At 40.0% G+C, this 18292-nt stretch overlaps 1 protein-coding gene across 1 annotated transcript in view; it reads right to left on the bottom strand.

The window, feature by feature from the left end:
- The window catches only part of LOC120534707 (zinc finger protein 91-like), a 143839-nt gene that overhangs the window by 24192 nt on the left and 101355 nt on the right, over positions 1–18292 (bottom strand). Inside the window, exon 8 of the mRNA XM_039762293.1 lies at positions 11130–11784. Within this exon, the coding sequence (XP_039618227.1) occupies positions 11130–11784 (655 nt within the window). The remainder of the gene's footprint in view (positions 1–11129; positions 11785–18292) is intronic.

The following is an 18292-nucleotide window of genomic DNA, read 5'->3' as shown; positions in this document are numbered from 1 at the left end:
TGCAATTATTTATATCCATTTATATACTAATAATGGCAATTATTAAATAATAATAATTATTATTAAATAATTCATCCCATATAAGTAACATTTCTCGGACTGCCTTCTTCCATCTCCGAAACATTTCTAGACTTCATCCTGTTCTTACGTAACACAGTATTCAAGTATCGGTTAATGCCCGAGTCACCTCACGTATAGATTACTGTAATGCTATTCTATCTGGCATCCCACAAAAACGTATCCATCGCTTACAACTTCTTCAAAATTCCGCTGCCAGGATAATAACCTGCTGTTCTAAATCCACTGAACATATTACACTTACTCTCTCTCAACCTCACTGGCTCCCTGTTAACTACAGAATACAATACTAAATACCGCTCTGAACATTTAAAGCTCTCCACAACCTCACTGATCTTCTACAGACTTACACTCCATCTCGCTCACTCAGATCCTGTAATTTGAGAGTATTCAGTCTGGCAATATGGTGCAGCCTTAGTTTGGAAGACAGACACAACTAAAGACATGAGCATAAAATGATGGTTGTCAGTTTCAAACTGTGTTTCCTCAATGCGCTCCTTGAGAAAAAACCACATCATCAAGTGTGAGAAATGTTAACAGCTAACAACAATCTACATAGTTAGTGACTAAATACGTTTAGCCAAATTGTTGTTTGGAGGCTCACTTGAGCGCATAAATGCATAGCTTTGCTAGCTTAGCCTGGTGTAGCTAAAGTTAAGATTATAAAACGAAATTTTCAAATGACCAAGTATAACCAAAACAATTGTTCAGCCTTACCTATGAAATGTAATCCCCCGGGATCTGGTTTGGAGCGTACAGCGGTTAGTAAAATCCCAAGCAGAACATGCGTGAGATATCTTATCCATTACTTCACTCCACAGCAGTGCCACTCGCGATATGGCGGCGACATTGACGTACGATTCTGCTGGTCATGCGGTGTCTAGTTATTCTACGTCTATGGTTGCAGCTGTGGCATCAGCTCCTTGATACCCTAGGCCAGTGATGGCGAACCATTTAGAAACCAAGTGCCCAAACTGCAATCCAAATCCCACTTATTTATCGCAAAGTGCCAACATGGCAATTTAACCCGAATACCACCTAAAACTGAACACCAGCATAACCAAGGAGCTGGTGGTGGATTTTAGGAGGCCCAGGCCCCTCATGGACCCCGTGATCATCAGAGGTGAGTGTGTGCAGAGGGTGCAGACCTATAAATACCTGGGAGTGCAGCTGGGTGATAAATTGGACTGAACTGCCAATACTGATGCTCTGTCTGTCTGTCTATCTACTGAGCTTTTAGTTTAGAAAAGCCACTCATACATTAACATCTTTTGTCTTAAAAGAAAAACATAATAGCGGAGCTTTCAATGATACAAACAACTTTTGTTGAAAGGTAAAAGTTTGCATTCGGTATGCTTTTGAACAATTAATGTGCTTTTTGCTGTTGTATGCATGCTGATAATTTGTCTAACCTTGGCTCATACTTTGTAAGCTTGAGAGCAACACATGCAGCACTAAGGTCATTTGTTAGTCTGTTTCTGGTGTCAGATTTGATTTAATTCAAAGCTGAAAACAGCTGCGCACAAGTATAAGATGTTCCAAACAAAGTAAGGAAAGCAATCTCGAGTGCCTTCATTGACTTAAGATTATTTGGCAGAGAATTCCACACTTTAAGGATTTCATTTTCATAACTAACTGTGCTGTGCTGTCCTTTGTCATCCCTTCGATCCTCTCAAGTGTTTCACGCAGGTCTTCCCTATTAAGCTCCGCCCCCAAAGCTTCCATTATATATTACGGGGTCGTGGATCAGGTGTGGCGATTAGCAACTCCCGGCAATAATTACAGATGCGGACGACTCCTCACCTGTGCGCTTAAGCGAGGACTGCCCGCATCACAAAGCTCCCGGAAACCGCTCCGGCCACTCTACCATAACCCCCTTTAAGCCGCGAGTGCGGCAATTATCAGTTAAAACTGGCCTTTTCAATTTTGAGCTGTGGACCCGCTATACCACATCCCGACCAACCCCACCACGGGAATCACAGACTCAAAAGGCTGCAGTCCGTGCCGCACCCTCAAGCAGCATGTGTGCCGCCTGCCCTACCCCAGACAGGAGAGGAAGGACGTGCTCCCATTGGGCTGCTGGGCAGAGGGGCGGGTGATGTGAGAAAAGTCCTCCGGCGCGCGTGAAGAGGGGGAGCGGTGAGGGGAGCAGCCCGGCCCCGCATTCCTCTGGCTTTATAGTAACGAACTCTGTGCTCGGGCGATGGCGCGCGTGCCCACTGAGAGGGCTCTGAGTGCCCCCACCACTGCCCTAGGCATTACATTATGCCACGATGCCTCCTGGACGCCTCCGTAGTGAGGTGTTCCGGGCACGTCTAACCGGGAGGAGACCTCTGGGGAAGACCCAGGACACGCTGGAGGGACTATGTCTTCCGGCTGGCCTGGGAACACCTCGGGTTTCCCCCGGAAGAGCTAGAAGAAGTGGCTGGGGAGAGGGAAGTCTGGGTATCTCTGCTCAGGCTGCTGCCCCGCGACCCGATCTCGGATAAGTGGAAGAGGATGGATGGATGGATATTTTCATTTTTTATTTTTTTGCTCTAGTTTTATGTAATTTTGTGCTAGAATTATAATGAGCAGTTAGTGCAGACTACAGCTGAAGATCTGAAGTGGTGAGTTGTTTATTAACAAATGTTTGTGATTTTGAGTTTGTATAATTAGTGTAAGTCAGGAGGCTTTTTGCATATCGGCTTATTTTACAATATTAACTTTGAAGTAAACTTAGTAAAGTAAAATTTGATTTTTGGAGGATTTGTTTTCCAACTTGTATTACTGAGCAATGAATTCAGTGAGCGTTTTTCGCGATTTCAGTTCACACGAAGAGGACTTTGCGCTGTTTACGTCACCCTACTCTTACAACGTTGAGAATGCGCCTGAGAACATCCAAATGGAGTTGCTTGAACTGCAGTCAGATTCTATTCTGATGGCAAAATACAACAAAGTTGGCGTGCCAGGCTTGTATGCTTACCTGCCATCCTCGTATGTGCAGATCCGTAAGTTGGCATCGAGAGTACTGAAGCACTTACCTTTGTGAGCAATTGTTTTCATTAATGAAAGCTACCAAAACCCCACATCGCTCAAGACTTACTGCCGAGCACCTTTCATCCCTCATAAAAGTTGCAGTAGCACAAGATTTCAAGCCTGATATTGACGTAATGGTTACTAACAAGAGATGCCAAGTGTCGGGACAAAAGAAATAAATCTCACAGTGTAAGACTCCTATATAAGCAATGAATATAATTTAATAATATAAGGACCTAGCTAAGAGGCTAAGACTCTAATTGTATGCTGTTGTACGGAGATTGTATGGAAATAAATTGCTTTTCTTTAAACTTTAAGTGTTACATTTTTTAAAGTTTTCAGTATTGGAAAGAAAGCTACAGTAACTTTGTATAACAGTATAACAGTATTTGTTACAGTGCGGCCCACTGACGCACATATGGCAGTCAAAGCGGCCCACCAATGGTAGTGCCTGATGTACATTAAAGATTTCAGGATTTTTGTTCCTTTCTATAAATTAGGATGTTTTTCAAAGCACAAACAACCAGCTTCATATGCAGAGAACCTTTCCTACAATGAAATGGATTTTGGAGAAGCAACAGTTTTATGAAGAACCACACAACTCAATAAAGAACCATGAAGTGCCAATAAAGCACCAGGATGTTTAAGCCTAACCTTAACTTGGCTTACGCCTGGCGCCGGCCCTGATGCCAAACTATGGAAACCTTAAGAAATGTAAACAACACAAACAAGACTTACATAAAATATCATAGACAAGATTGTTTTTTCTTTTGGTGTGTGATTAACTTTCTTCTTTATTTGTTGAATGAGATTTTTGCATTGAATTTCACTAAAAGGGTGGCACAGTGGTAGTGCTGCTGCCTCGCAGTTTGGAGACCTGGGTTCGCTTTGGGTTCGCTTCCTGGGTTCTCCCCGTGTCTGTGGGTTTCCTCCCACAGTCCAAAGACATGCAGGTTGGGTGCATTGGCGATCCTAAATTATCCCAATTGTGTGCTTGGCGTATGTGTGCCCTGCCCAGGGTTTGTTTCCTGCCTTGCACCCTGTGTTGGCTGAGATTTGCTCCAGCAGGCCCCTCGTAGTACACTGTAGTTAGATACAGCGGGTTGGATAATGGATGGATAGATGGAATTTCACTAAAACTTTAAAAGTGAAGAGACTGGGACTGTGGGTTTTTGTTTTCCATACTAATTGCTCAAACCTTTCTGGTAGCTGCATTTTCAACTATCTCATGAAACGCAGCTACACAGCCTGTGTCTATCTACTGTCTCTCTATATATAAAATCCTAAGCCTAAAAGTGCAACGATTTTATGTCACGCTTTAAGTCGGGCTTATTTTAAAACCTACATATATATGTTTGGTATCATTCTTTTCAGAATTTATCGAACTTTAAAGTAATGTTGTTGGATTTTCAAATTCGTATTCCATTTTTAAATTATAAACTAAAAAATATGAAGAACTCATGTCCCTTGAGACAAGACTTTGTGCCAAGAGATTTAACCACGCCCAGGGCAGGAAATAAAAGACAAAGAGTAGATGACAAAGTAGAACGTCGTAGAGACAAAGCAGTTCGAGAAAACGACAGCTGCTGTACAGGCTCTTAAATGTTCAAAGTGCTGCATGAGATCACGTGAAGAGAGAGATGCGAAGTGGCTGGCGTGTACCGCAGGCCAGAGGGGTTGGCAAGCATAGCGAGCAGGGGGGCGAACCCCTAGTTAATTTATATAAAAAATATGTAACACTTCAGGCTTGCATTCTGGACGTCTTTTCATTTTGGAGTGGAATAGACACCAGAGTTAACATGGTAGTACATTTAGGAACAGAGGAATTTTATAGAAATCTAATGAGGTGCTTATGAACAGGAGTGATGATTTTAAACTCACAGCGTAAATAATCAGCCACAAACAAGTTAGATGTGTGAACTAGCAAAGAACAAAGCAAGACAGATGGAGACGGTTATAAATATTCTTAAAGAACATTGTTCATTTGATCAGTTAAAATAATACAGAAGACAGCAGTGGAAAATTGTAAGATTTTTAAGACAGCAGTAAGAACAGCAATGATGTATGGAGCTAAGACATGGACAGGAAGGGAAGTCTGATGAGACAGAAATGAGAAGGTTGAGATGAATGTGTGGAGTTACAACAAAGGACGGAATATGAAATGAGACAATGAGAGGTGCAACAAAAGTGTTAGTGACATCTAAGAAAATACAAGAAGGTAGGTTGAAGTGGTTATGGACATGCAATGAGGAGAGACAATGAAGATGTGGCTAAAAGTGTGATGGAAATGAGGAGGAGAAAGTGAGGGAGGCCAGCGTGGAGCTGGATGGATAAAGAAAAAGAAGATCTGAAAGAAAAAGGCCCAACTGGTGAGGAGGTGCAGGACCGAACTGTTTGGAGATGGTTCATCTGGAACATTGACCCAACACAGAAGCGAGAAAAGATGAAGCGGAAGAAGACTGTTGGAAGCATATTTTATTCCAACATTATATTAATCCATCCATTATCCAACCCGTTATATCCTAACTACAGGGTCACAGGGGTCTGCTGGAGCCAATCCCAGCCCACCGCAGAACACACACACACAATTTAGAATCGCCAATGCACCTAACCTGCATGTCTTTGGACCATGGGAGGAAACCCACGCGGAAACGGGGAGAACATGCAAACTCCACGCAGGGAGGACCCGGGAAGCGAACCCGGGTCTCCTAACTGCGAGGCAGCAGCGCTACACACTGCGCCACCATGCCGCCACATTATATTCAGTCTTTGTAAAAACTGTTAGCAGCATGGAGGGAAAGAATGAACAATTTTTAATACACCTTATATAGCATTGATAGGTATTCTTCTGCATAAACAGTGAAGATGAAGAAGAAGAACCAGAACCAAAACTGAGGAGTGGAGGATTTTGAAGAATGTTTTTTTTTTTTATGCAGTTAGGGCATTAGGATCGTATTGAGAAACTGAAACATGTCAGGAAGGGGGAGAAGAAAGAGGAACTTAACCACACAGCCTGCGGGTGTACTACTTGTACATGATGATGCTTACCTTTTAGTATGAGTGCTAGTGTAGGAATTGAGTGAGTTTTAACTTGATTAATGAATCATTGGCAATACTGGTAATTTACCAAATACTTTGGCAAGTGTATTATCGTGGTATTTCCCTCTACTTGCCCTTTTGCCTGTTTCCTCAAGGGTAAGTGTTCTCGTCAAGTTCGTTATCGGGTTGGTCTACTGTTGCACTTTAAGATGAACACACACACACACAGATAAACACACACACAGACACTAACCACAACAGTGCTCCATGAATGACACACACACGCTGATTAACCCTTAGCACTTTAAACCACACAAGTGCTATAGGAATAAAAGCCTGTCATTCAGCACTTCAAGAGACTTACTTATTTTCGCACTAACAACAATACAATGTTTTAGTGATATCTCAGACCTAAATATTACTTTAGGTCTACAAGAATACATTTAAACATACAAAGACTCAGCACTCTTGACTATAGGCCATTCATCAGCCAAGAATACCTTCTTTATCGTATTTGTCCCTTCTGTTGAGTATAGCGCTCTTCACTCTCAGCCTTAAAAACCTCGCAGCACAGAAATAATGGCAAATATCCGGCTGTCACCAGGTGCTCAAAGAAATCTAACTTATTACTTCAATCACTCTAGACATTAAGACAAAGAATTGAAAGTTAAAAGCAGCATGGTATTTATTACAAAAATAATAATAATACCACAAGAACAAAGAATACTAGAAAATAGGTAGTGATAGAAAAGTCTGAATATATATAGTCTTTAGAAAAAGTTACAGATGACAAGGATGAATGTCCCAGGGAGGCGTTTGATTTAGCAATCAATGTTCATGATGCCTTTCTGACGACCAGGGCCGTCTTCGTCCGTTCCTCTTCTTCTTCTTCTTTCTTCTTCTTCTCCCTTTGCTTCTCTTTCTTCTTCTTTTGCTTCTCTCCTCTTCTTTCCAAACCAATGCATATTTATTATGAAATGTCAAGCCTTGGTTTCACAACACATGCACCTGATTGGCTGGCTGTCAAAATGATTGATGAATTAATTCACTGTCCGTTTTCCCACACAACAAAACCTTTGATGTACTTTGAGGTAGCACTCCCAGGCTATAAACTAAACTTTGTTGTTCCAGATGTCCATCCATAAAATGATCAATAGCCTGAGGTACCAGCTCAGCATCCTTTCCCAGGCAATAAACCAAATTAGCACTAAGCTATGAACAAAAGTAAGGTGTAAGGGAAGAAAACCTGCTTTAATTTGTCTTAGTTCATCTGTTGTCTTGAACAAAATATAATGGAAACCAAAATGTACAGATTTTATACACCATAACAGCAAGGCACCTACTTTATTTACCTGATCTTTTTCTGTTGTAGGAAGCGTTTCTGCAGCCTTTAGACTTATATAAGTATATCAAAGTAACTGAAGGACCCTCACTTTAAGGATCAGAATAATACAATTTATTAATAAATACAAGTATTACAGAAGCATAATAAATGCATGTACTGTATACATAGACATAAAAGACTGGACACAGACACACTAGACTAACAAACATATAACACAGAGCCCAGCTCTATGGTTATGGTTATGGAGATTGAATTTATCTTGGCACAATAATTACTTTTATAATACTGAGTCTTTATGGGTGATGTCCAATGTCGTGTGGTTTGTTGTTGCTCCAGATTCAAGTGGAGGATTCTACGCATGTTGGAGTTCTGCCTGATCCTCGTCAATGCTGTGCTGCTGCTTCTTCAGCTTGTCTTCTGCAGCCACTTCATAGGGGAAGGCATCACACATTCTGGCCCAAGAGTTCAGATGCTGAAATTCTCTTGTGTAAGTCATGGCTTCTCACCCTTGCCAGACTACTGGCACACAGCATTGGCTTGAAAGACTGTGCCTCGGCTTCTGCTCCACAAAAAGAAGAGAATTTCACCTTTTCAGTGCCACATGGACAGGGTGGCTCACACCTTCAAGGTTGCCGTATTTAGTGCAGTTTACACAAGAAAACACGAAATTTGCCTTCTTGGCTGCATCTAATAACAAGACAAGGAGATGAAACCAAAAAAAAAAAAAGATGGACAAGTCAGGTTAAGGTAAGGCATATTTACACAAAAATGGTTACATATCAACTCTTAATCATTTTCTCCGATTTTCCTTATTTAAAAAGTCACTAAGAAGAAAGGAGTTTCTGGAGAAATTTGTGTGGGTTTTCAAAGCGACTCTCCTCCCCGATTTACTGAAGTGAAGTTCTCCATGTAATGGATGTCTGTCATCAGTTGAGATGATTTCTAGTTTCTTTAGCATTGTCCTCTGACACACACCGGCCAGATCATCTCCATCAGTCCCGATAAGTTAAGCTGCATGCTTAGGAATCTGCAGGTCCTTTTTTCAATTTTGGTTTGTTGGACCACTAAACCAGGCAATGAAACAAAAAGTGATAACAGACTGGATCAAACTGCAATAAAAAGGACAACATGAAGCAATTATCTACTTTAAAAAAGTTTGAGTTTATGGGGGAGAAATAAATGCTGATTGTATTTAGGGAATATTTTTTTGTATTTGCATTCCAGTGAAGACTGTTATCTAAGTTAGTTCCTAAGTATTGATATTCATTCACCATTTCTACCTCCTCCCCAAAAACAACAATGGGTGAACATACAGATTTCCGTCTCTTCACATAAAGTATCATTTCTTTGGTCTTTTTTATATTCAGTGTGACAAAGGTTTTTATTACATCAGTTTACCATCCAGTCCACTTGATTGATCCTCCCCAGATATGAGCACACTTGATAATGGAGCAGGGCTCATTGTTGTGTTTCAGGTCACTTGGTGATAAGGCGCAGCCCTGCGGACTTCCGGTGTTTGAAAAAGCGTGCTGTACCTTGACTGTCTGTGAACAATTTACAAGAAAGTCCTGAATCCATAATATGATAAACGGGTTAACATTCATAGTATTCAGTTTTCCATTCTGTATGTGAGGCTGGGTGGTATTGAACGCTGAAGAAAATTCCAGAAATAGTCCTCCGACATATGTACCAAGGCCGATGAAGAAAAGTGTAGATTTGATGCAAGATGTTAGTTTCTGAGAGGATTTTAATTTAGGAAGTCATTTTGGAGAATGTGCCCCAGTGAGGAGTCCCAGAGTTCTCCCAGAATCACCTCCGAGATTTCAGTGAGCGTGTCCTGAGAGAATTTCTGAACTTTTCTTAACTTGCCATTACGCAGTCAAGCTCAACTAGGCCCATACTTCATTCTGATCCTGGGAAGGAGACTCAGGATACATTGGTTTTTGTAAGTACATTTCTATACATCCAGCAGTTTTCATGTTGTGGTGTCCAGTGTATGAAGTTCATTTGGTGGCCAGTTGATGATCCCAAAACTGTAGAATAGCAGAATGATTGTAAATTGATTTACAGCTTGTTCTTTGTTACATGTTGCAGTCAAGTCCCTACAGCAGGGGTGCCCAATGCATTGATCGCAATCGACCGGTAGATCGCGTTGCATTCAAAAAAATTTTTTTTCAATGTTAGTCTATCATATATCCTCCCAATGGATTGACATACAAGGCGGCCAGTCTGAGATCTCTTCTCTTCTAATACACTGGTCATCCCGCACGCACGATCAAACACGCGATCTACTGTAAAACTCCGGCTGTGATCGAGTTAGCCTTCCAATTTATATCGACTACAGAAGGGATTTTTAAAAAAAAAACTGTTTGGGGAGGGTACGGGCTGGATGTGAAATTGGAAGAGGATTTTTTTCTCTCATAATGTCACAATCAAAGTGCGTTTGTCTGATCTGTCAATCTATCATTGCTATTCCAAAGAAGGAAAGGCACTTTCGAACTGTTCATAAAAACTACGAAACTGACTTCCTTCCAAAAAGCGATCTGAGAAAGAGAAAGGAGAGGGAACTAAAATCGCAGTTAAATCGGACAGCCGTCATTTTTCACTCGGCTGAATTCAAAAGCTCCTTGACTGCATTATTCGGCTCTACTTATTTATGCGAGTCAGCCTTTTCCCACATGAAGATTATTAAATCCAAATACTGTGGTGTCCATAAATGTATTGACAACATATATTTTATGTATAAAGTATACTCAGTATATATATATATAATTTAATGTAGGTAGATCATTTTCGACCTGGTCATTTTAAAAGTAGCTCACAAGCTGAAAAAGTGTGGGCACCCCTGCCCTAAGGATTCATTTTCTTCTGCAGATGTATTCCCTGATGACAGCCTGTCTTAGCATCTTATGGTTTATCTCTGCTCTTTCATAAATATCCAGGTATTTGTATGTTTACTTTGGGTTTAACTTTTTAATAGCACAGTAATGACTGAGGTGGATATTTGTAGTGGAGGTTAGCGTTTCATTAATAAAGATTGCTTTGGCACATTTGTCAAGCTGAAATGCCACTCTAATGTCATCTGAAAACATTTTTGCTAAGTGAAGCTGCAGGAGCTGAACAGTTTCAAATTATCAATAAACTATCTGAGGTTCTGGTTCGTTGTAACAGCTGATCATAAATCCATGGCCGAGGTTATCGAGGACAGTGCTCAATGAGTTTAATGCTAGGCAGAACAATAAGGGTGATACAAAGAGCAATGTTTAAAGGACACTCGTTATTTTTATGTTCGGGATAGTGATCCATTCTTTGTCTTGGTGAAGTTGCAGGGCTGTTTGCCAGTGATGCTTGGTGGTTGAGATGAAACTTACCAGAATGGGGTGGATTTTGTATAGGAACAGACATTTCAGGGTCCAAGAGAGAGGTGCACTGTCATATGCTGCTTATTGGTAATCAATCCATACCACACTAAGGTTTCTGCCTTTTACAGCATTTCTTGATCATTTTGTTCAGTAGTAGCTGGTCTTTAGTTCCATATGAACTTTGTTTTGTTCTCTTTTTATTTTATTACCATCAAGACACTATGGTTTAGGTGTATGTAATTTCACTGTGCTTCTACTGCTGTGGAATATTGGACCACAGTTTCTATAGAAAATTTGTTTGTTTGGATTTTGAGAACAGGAAAGTTGTCCCTGTAGTAAGCCACAGCTTCTTTCCAGTGTGAATTCTGTTGTGTCTCTGAAGAGTATTCTTGAGACAGAATTGTTTGCCACATTCATTACAGTAATACGGCTTCTCTCCTGTGTGAATCCTTGTGTGGCTCTGAAGATGACTCCTGTGAGAGAATTGCTTGCCGCATTCAGAACAGCAATATGGCTTCTCCCCAGTGTGAATTGTAATGTGTCTCTGTAGACCACTCCTTTGAGAGAATTGTTTGCCACATTCAGAACAGCAATGTGGCTTTTCTCCTGTGTGAATCCTTTGGTGGCTCTGGAGATTGCTAATTTGTGAGAATTGTTTGCCACATTCTGAACAAAAATGTGGCTTCTCACCTGTGTGAATCCTTTTATGTCTCTGGAGATTGCTAAGTATCGAGAATTGTTTTCCACATTCAGGACAGCAATGTGGCTTTTCATCTGAGTGAATCCTTTCATGGTTCTTGAGATGGCCAATAAGTGAAAATTGTTTGCCACAGTCAGAAGAGCAATGTGGCTTTTCTCCAGTGTGAATTCGTCTGTGTTTCTGAAGAGCACTCTTGTACCAGAATTGTTTATAACACTGAAGACAGCAGTGAGGTTTGTTTCCTGTAGTTAAAAATAAAAACAGAAGAGTTTTGGTTTTCAATTTACACTGTCTTATAACTGATATTGAGTCACAAAATTCAATTCTGTAAATGGTGACTGAAATTCTGGAAAATCTTTTAAAATCATAAGGAATCACAATATTTAAATTACAGATTATAGGTCAAATTTTGTTAAAGGATAAGTGTAGTGTTTTTAAAATTTGCTTTCACATTGTCACACCAGTACCCTTCATCTGCATCATAACGTTCAAGATCAGGCCAGTTATTTTTTAAAATGTATATAAAATTCTTCACTTTATATTAGATTGTAACATGAAATTGCATTCTACAGTATACCACGTCTGTGAGGAATTAACTTTAACTTCAAAAATACCAAACATATCCTAAAACTAAATTACAAAGCTGTGTCATCATAGTTTGAAAATACTGTTGAAAAATACACATAATTCTTATTTTATCGGATTAATGGAGGCAAAAAAAAGTGATGATCCTCAGTTATCAGATATGGGGAGGGATATTTGAGGAGAAAACCGCAAGACAATGATTATATTTTTATATTATGTACATTAAAGAACCATCAATAACAAATCAAATTAATAATATAATGAACAATTATTATAAGTTAAATAAATCAGACTCTGCAGCTGCATGTATAAAAGGTAAAGTACCACTTCCAGTTAACAAAATAGCCCAAAAGTTGATAGAAATCTACGTTTTGTAGCTACTACTTGTCTGCAAAATTTGGTTGACGTATGTGAAAGCGAACTCAAATTATTGCGTTTACACACACACACACATACATAATTCCAAAAATTGTATTTTCGGACTCAGGGAGGTGTAAAACGTGGAGATTCATCAAAATCTCAAAATGGAACTTTTGAAAAATTAAAATAGTTTTTCTAAAGCTTGTATACGAGAAAGTCAGGGAGGTCTAAAACGCACAGATTAATCAAAATCTCGACATCGAATCTTCAGACAATTCCAATACTTTCCCTACACTTCGTATATGGGAACGTAAAAATGAACAGAACACTTAATCCTCCCAGTCTAACACCAAGTCAATGAACCTTCAGGGATATCAATCTGTCCAGTTAGTAAGCACAAGTGATTGTGAACTGTGGTAATCTCTGGCAAATGCCAATCAAGCTGTATGGTAATGGGCTGTGAGCACAGGTCCCACTAGAAGAAATAAGGCCCTCATGTCACCCTCACAGGTCTCTTTCTAACCGACTGGCCTGTATTCTTCTTAATCCTTGTCAGGACAGCAAGCCATAGGAGCAGCCATGAAAAGAAACCTAAATCCTTACGAACCACAAGTGTTGGCACTGTGCTTCTCTAAGTCATTATTAACACTAGAATTACCAAAGCCTATGAAAAAACTTGTAAATCCGGCCCACCTTAAATCTCTTCGCACCTCTCCGTCAGCATCTTTTGTGTTGTAAATGTGTCGATAAAGACAAGCAGCAAGCAGCCTGCTATTCCATCCCCCCACCGCCGCAGAACAGGCACAAAGTTCTCCCAGCTCATGCCTCGATTATCTGGGAGTGAAGTGCTGGATTTTTATAGTGGAAATAATAGATCATTATTTGGAACACATGCATTTCGTGTGTGTTCCGTTTCTACGACAATCTGTGTAAACACATTGTTAAAACAGAAACATTATTACACACTTGAACGAAAGAGACAATATATGTGACATTTTGAAGAAATCATTTTATGACCTAAAAAGTACCTCTAAATGTGTTCAATGCACAGAAAAGACAAATGCATTGGCCATGTTGCTCCAATACTTTAGGAAGGGACTGAATATGATGTCCCATAGAATTTAATGTGAAAGAAAAGAGAGGCACGGCTTTGGCAGAAATTAAGAGAGAAGCTGCTTTAATGAGTTCAGACCTTTTCACTTTTTCCTGTGGTTAAAGATTTATGATTCCTTGTCTGAGTGTGGATGGTGAATGAGCTTGTGTTTAGTAGGACGGCTCTCCATTTTGAATGTTTAAAAAAACAGATACGGAAGCTTGCTGTTTAGTAAATAATAGGCTTTACCACAAGAGACAAATCAGTATGCTTTACTTGTAAACCTGTTAAAACACCAATCCAAATCAGTTATATTCTCGAAAATTCTTCCAGAACTTTAATCATAATGCAGTGGTGAAGGTGTGTTGTTAATTTAGATGAGGTTTTTCAGAATGTGATAGAAACAGAACAAGTCAGTGCTTTAGAGCGATTAAAAGGCGTTAGTAAGTTTTGTTTTTTTTGTTGGTAGACATTTCTTCAAACCCAGTGTATAATGCAGAAGTACTAATTCTAGGCTTTGATGACAAATAAGCGGTTGAGATATTGAGCCCTTTTCTAGCTTTGAATGAATGAACTTTAAATCATCTTTTCTCAGTCTCACTATTGTTACTGTCCTGTGCGATGGAATTCTTCTACAATCTCCTCTACACCAAAACCAATAACTGTAGATGTTTTTGTGGTCCATGCTGTGTGCAGTTTCCCACAGTACTTCTTTAAACTTGTTCTTTTCCATCATACAGTAAGTGCCATGGAGGACAGACGTGCATCCTGATGGGGGTGGAGAATAAGTCCTTGTCTGACCAGGACACCATAATGGAAGGATTGCAGGAGTGGAGATGCAACCTGGACAGAATGCCCAGTAATCTACATCCCAATTGGGATCAAACTATAATTAATGGGCTGAGTGAATGTGGATACCAGGAGCAGTTCATACCACTGAAAAGGCACGTGGCAGTGTTTCTTAAGGCTAAGCCCAATCAAGATACCGATAGGGTTGCATGAGAATTGCAGTGCAGCCCTGTCAGGGTCCTTGGGTGCCACTAGAGGGTGCCGCCCAGGGAGGACAATACTAGTTTCCATGTGACCCAGAAATGCTCCCAACTTGCAGTAGAGTGACACCAGAAACAGTCCCAGGTCTTACTTGAAAAGGAGCCACACTTCTCTTGATTCGGACTCCCTGATGTGAGCCAACACTCTAAGAAGGAGGAGGAAGAATTCAAGAAGATATTGTATCTCTGTATTGTATTGTATCTCTCTTCTCAATACTCAAATGTGGCACTTGGTGCCACTGCCCTCCTGCCAAGTTGTTTTGCCTACCTAAGATAAAGTCATCTCTGATGGAGGATCACTGGAATTGTCCTTTCACCCGATTGGCTGGCCCAGCACTGACTCAGCTATGCAATGGCCAATAGGGGGAGGCAGCTTGATGGCTGAAGTCTCCAGGACTCTGAACATATCTGAATCCTATTATGTGATATAATCTACTGTTAAATTCTGCGCTGTTCTTGTAATATTTCTATTGCACTATTATATTGAGGATTACTTGTGTCCTGTTCTGTTCTGGGTATTGTATTGATGCCCTTCTTTTTGACACCCACTGCACAACCAACCTACCTGAAAAGGGGTCTCTCTTTGAACTGCCTTTCCCAAGGTTTCTTCCATTTTTTCCCTACAAGGTTTTTTTTGGGGGGGAGCTTTTCCTTGTCTTCTTAGAGAGTCAAGGCTAGGGGGCTGTCAAGAGGCAGGACTTGTTAAAGCCCACTGCGGCACTTGTGTGATTTTGGGCTATACAAAAATAAATGGTATTGTATTATATTTGCTGTTGATCTTTTGATGGCTGATTATTGGAAAGGTGTGGTGTATAAATAAATGTCTTATTTGAACCCAGAATTGTTTTAGGCATTATTGTGTCTTGGGCTCATGTGAGCCCCCTGGTGGTAACACCACACAATACTTAAAATGTTCCACATCATTGCATGTGTTATGTGAATGTGCAGCCTGTAATCAGTGGTACGGCTTGTAATAAGTTGAAGCAATATTAATAAAGTTAAAAATAAATAAATAAATACTGTAATACTGCATTCTCCTTACTCTGTGAACATAACACCTGGCGGTAAACTTGAAAACAAATTCTTGTCTGAAGAAAATAAAAGCCCGCATCTAGAGTGGAGTTTAGTTTAGTTTGCTTGCTGTTGTTATACGATACGCATGCGGAGTTTATTCCAAGTTTATGTTTTGGAGTTTGCTTTCCTTTTTACTTCACATTTGTTGTGATGTGAGATTTTGCATACAAATTGATAAATATTTTGTATGTCTTTACTTGTAAGTTATGCAAAGCAATGAAATATTGGTGTTACATTAGTGAGAAGCATTCATGTTTGCCCCTGGCTATTGGGAATGGGTCTCTTTGAATTTTACAGGGGGTTAGTGCCTTCAACAAGCTTGGCTAATGTTTCTCTAAAGTCTCTCTGTCAACACTCATAGGGAAGTCAGGCTGCCTAACTGCCAAGCTGTACCTTAACCTATGGTTTGGGGTCAGGTGTGAAGATGTTCTATCACCCCATTGGTCTGAAGTATGGCTTTTTGGAACTGGCTTGTATCAGAAGCCTTTAAGTACCATGACGTCCTATTGGCTCTAGGAGTTGGACAGAACATCTATAAATTTGCTCACTTCCTCACACTCTCTCTCTCTCTCTTACCAAATGATGAAGGAGCATCTCACACCATGAACTGACAAGAGTAACACAATGAAGAGCACAGCTCGGCAGCCATATTAAGACAGGCATACGGCCTGTTCTGAAGAAAGCTGAGCACAAAAGACGCCTTAACTAGAGACATAAAGTCTGTGTGCTACCTGAAACTACACATTACCATTTAATCAGGTTGTATGGTTGCCAATATTCAAATGTACTTGGCATATTGTTATTATTTATGAATATTACCAATAATACATTGTTTAAATTGTACCTTAACTCCTGCTTGTCTTTTACTACACCTAATTGTCTGAGGTTATAAATGTAGAAGGGAAGGTGGGGAGAAGTTATATCGTACAATACCTTGTAAACATTGGTAGGTCTGTGAGATTTGAGGCATTCTGACAGAGGCTACATATTATTAATACAAAAGGGGAAGTAGAGCAAAATATATTACTCTACCAAGACAAAACAATTGGCGTAGTCCGGCAGGATTTTGGGGTAACCATGTTTTGCACCCTGTTTGCAAATACCGTTTTGATGAACGTGTTTGTTTATGTATGTGAATTTTAGGGCACCAAGTGTACAAATGCGGTGGAAGTAAACATTGTTTGGTTGCTGAATTGAATTTAACTAACAAAGTGTAGAGGCTTCATGTGTGTCACGAGGACACCCGCATGTTTATTAGTTCTGGTGGTAGTGAGTCCCTAATTAAAGTGCTACGGAGTGACGGGACATGCATTTGTCACTTATTCGTTTAGGATCTTTGTGTATGTATGTGTATGTTTGCTTACAGGGTCAAAAGTAGGCCAACCCATAACGAAGTTAGCAAATTGTTTTAGAGTAGCATTGTAGATTCAAATGCCTAAATTCATATTAAAAGCAGCCATCTTTCAGTGGAGTGGCAGAGCCAAGCAGGGTAAAGCTAGGAAACTGAAACCCGTAGTGAAGGTAGAGAAAGCAGAAGCTGAGCTGAGCACGCCACAAAATGGAAGGGGGCTGGAAGGATTAAAATCAGGAAAACAGAAATCAGGTATTAAGATGACAGCTGATGTTATAAGAGGGTTACTATCTTGTATTATTGGTAATGAGGGAGATCAGTATGAGAAAGGAAATAGCAAAGTGACTGAAAGTGAAAGTTGTGGAATGTTGTGAGAGAGTTTTGAAAGATGTAACAGTTGGTGTGAAGAATGTGAAGTGTTAGCATGTAGAACACCCACTGCTAAAGTAGAAAGCAGGGGAAACAAGGAGAGAAAACCACTCATGGTGAACGTTAGGGAGATAGTAACCAGATCGGACTGGAACCCTAAAACATCTGTGGGTGACTTACCTGAGACAGATGAGTGCTCAGAAAAAGAGTGGGAATGTGAGTGTGAGCAAAAGGAGAGAGATGAAAGGAAGGGAAAACAAAAAGGGTGTTTCCTTCCATTATTCTCCACTGCACCACAATCTCCAGGTAATTCTGAGGTCTGTCCAGTAATTAAAGAACATGCTACACTGATAGATATTTCACCACTGTTAGGAAAGGTAACAAGTGCTGTATGGAAATTTGATTTGGGGAAAAAGTAATCAGATAGAAGGTAGAGAAGCTGGTGAGTGTGAATGGCATGAAATGGATACATATATACACATACATACAAACATACACACAGGTATATATATGTGTATATATATGTATGTGTCTATATGTGTGTGTATAGCTTTGCTCACTGAGTGGAAGGGAAAAATAATAAAATATAGTCTATAAGTTATTAAACAGTAAAACATTAACGTTTTAAGAAGTACAGGTACATTGAGCACTACTGGAGTGGTTGCGGGTAAACTACATTTTAAAGACGGTGTAACAGAACAGGTAAGTAGTATATATATATATATATATATATATATATATATATATATATATACATACATACACACACACACACATATATATAATTTGTGTGTGTATGTATGTATGTATGTATGTGTGTATATATGATGCACGCCTGTGCGATTTGAGGCATTCTGACAAAGGCTACA

The sequence above is a fragment of the Polypterus senegalus genome, chromosome 8 (assembly GCF_016835505.1).
Source record: "Polypterus senegalus isolate Bchr_013 chromosome 8, ASM1683550v1, whole genome shotgun sequence".
In the NCBI taxonomy this organism is placed as follows: domain Eukaryota; kingdom Metazoa; phylum Chordata; class Cladistia; order Polypteriformes; family Polypteridae; genus Polypterus; species Polypterus senegalus.
Note: the sequence above shows the minus strand (reverse complement) of the source record. Positions and strands in the feature narration are given on the sequence as shown.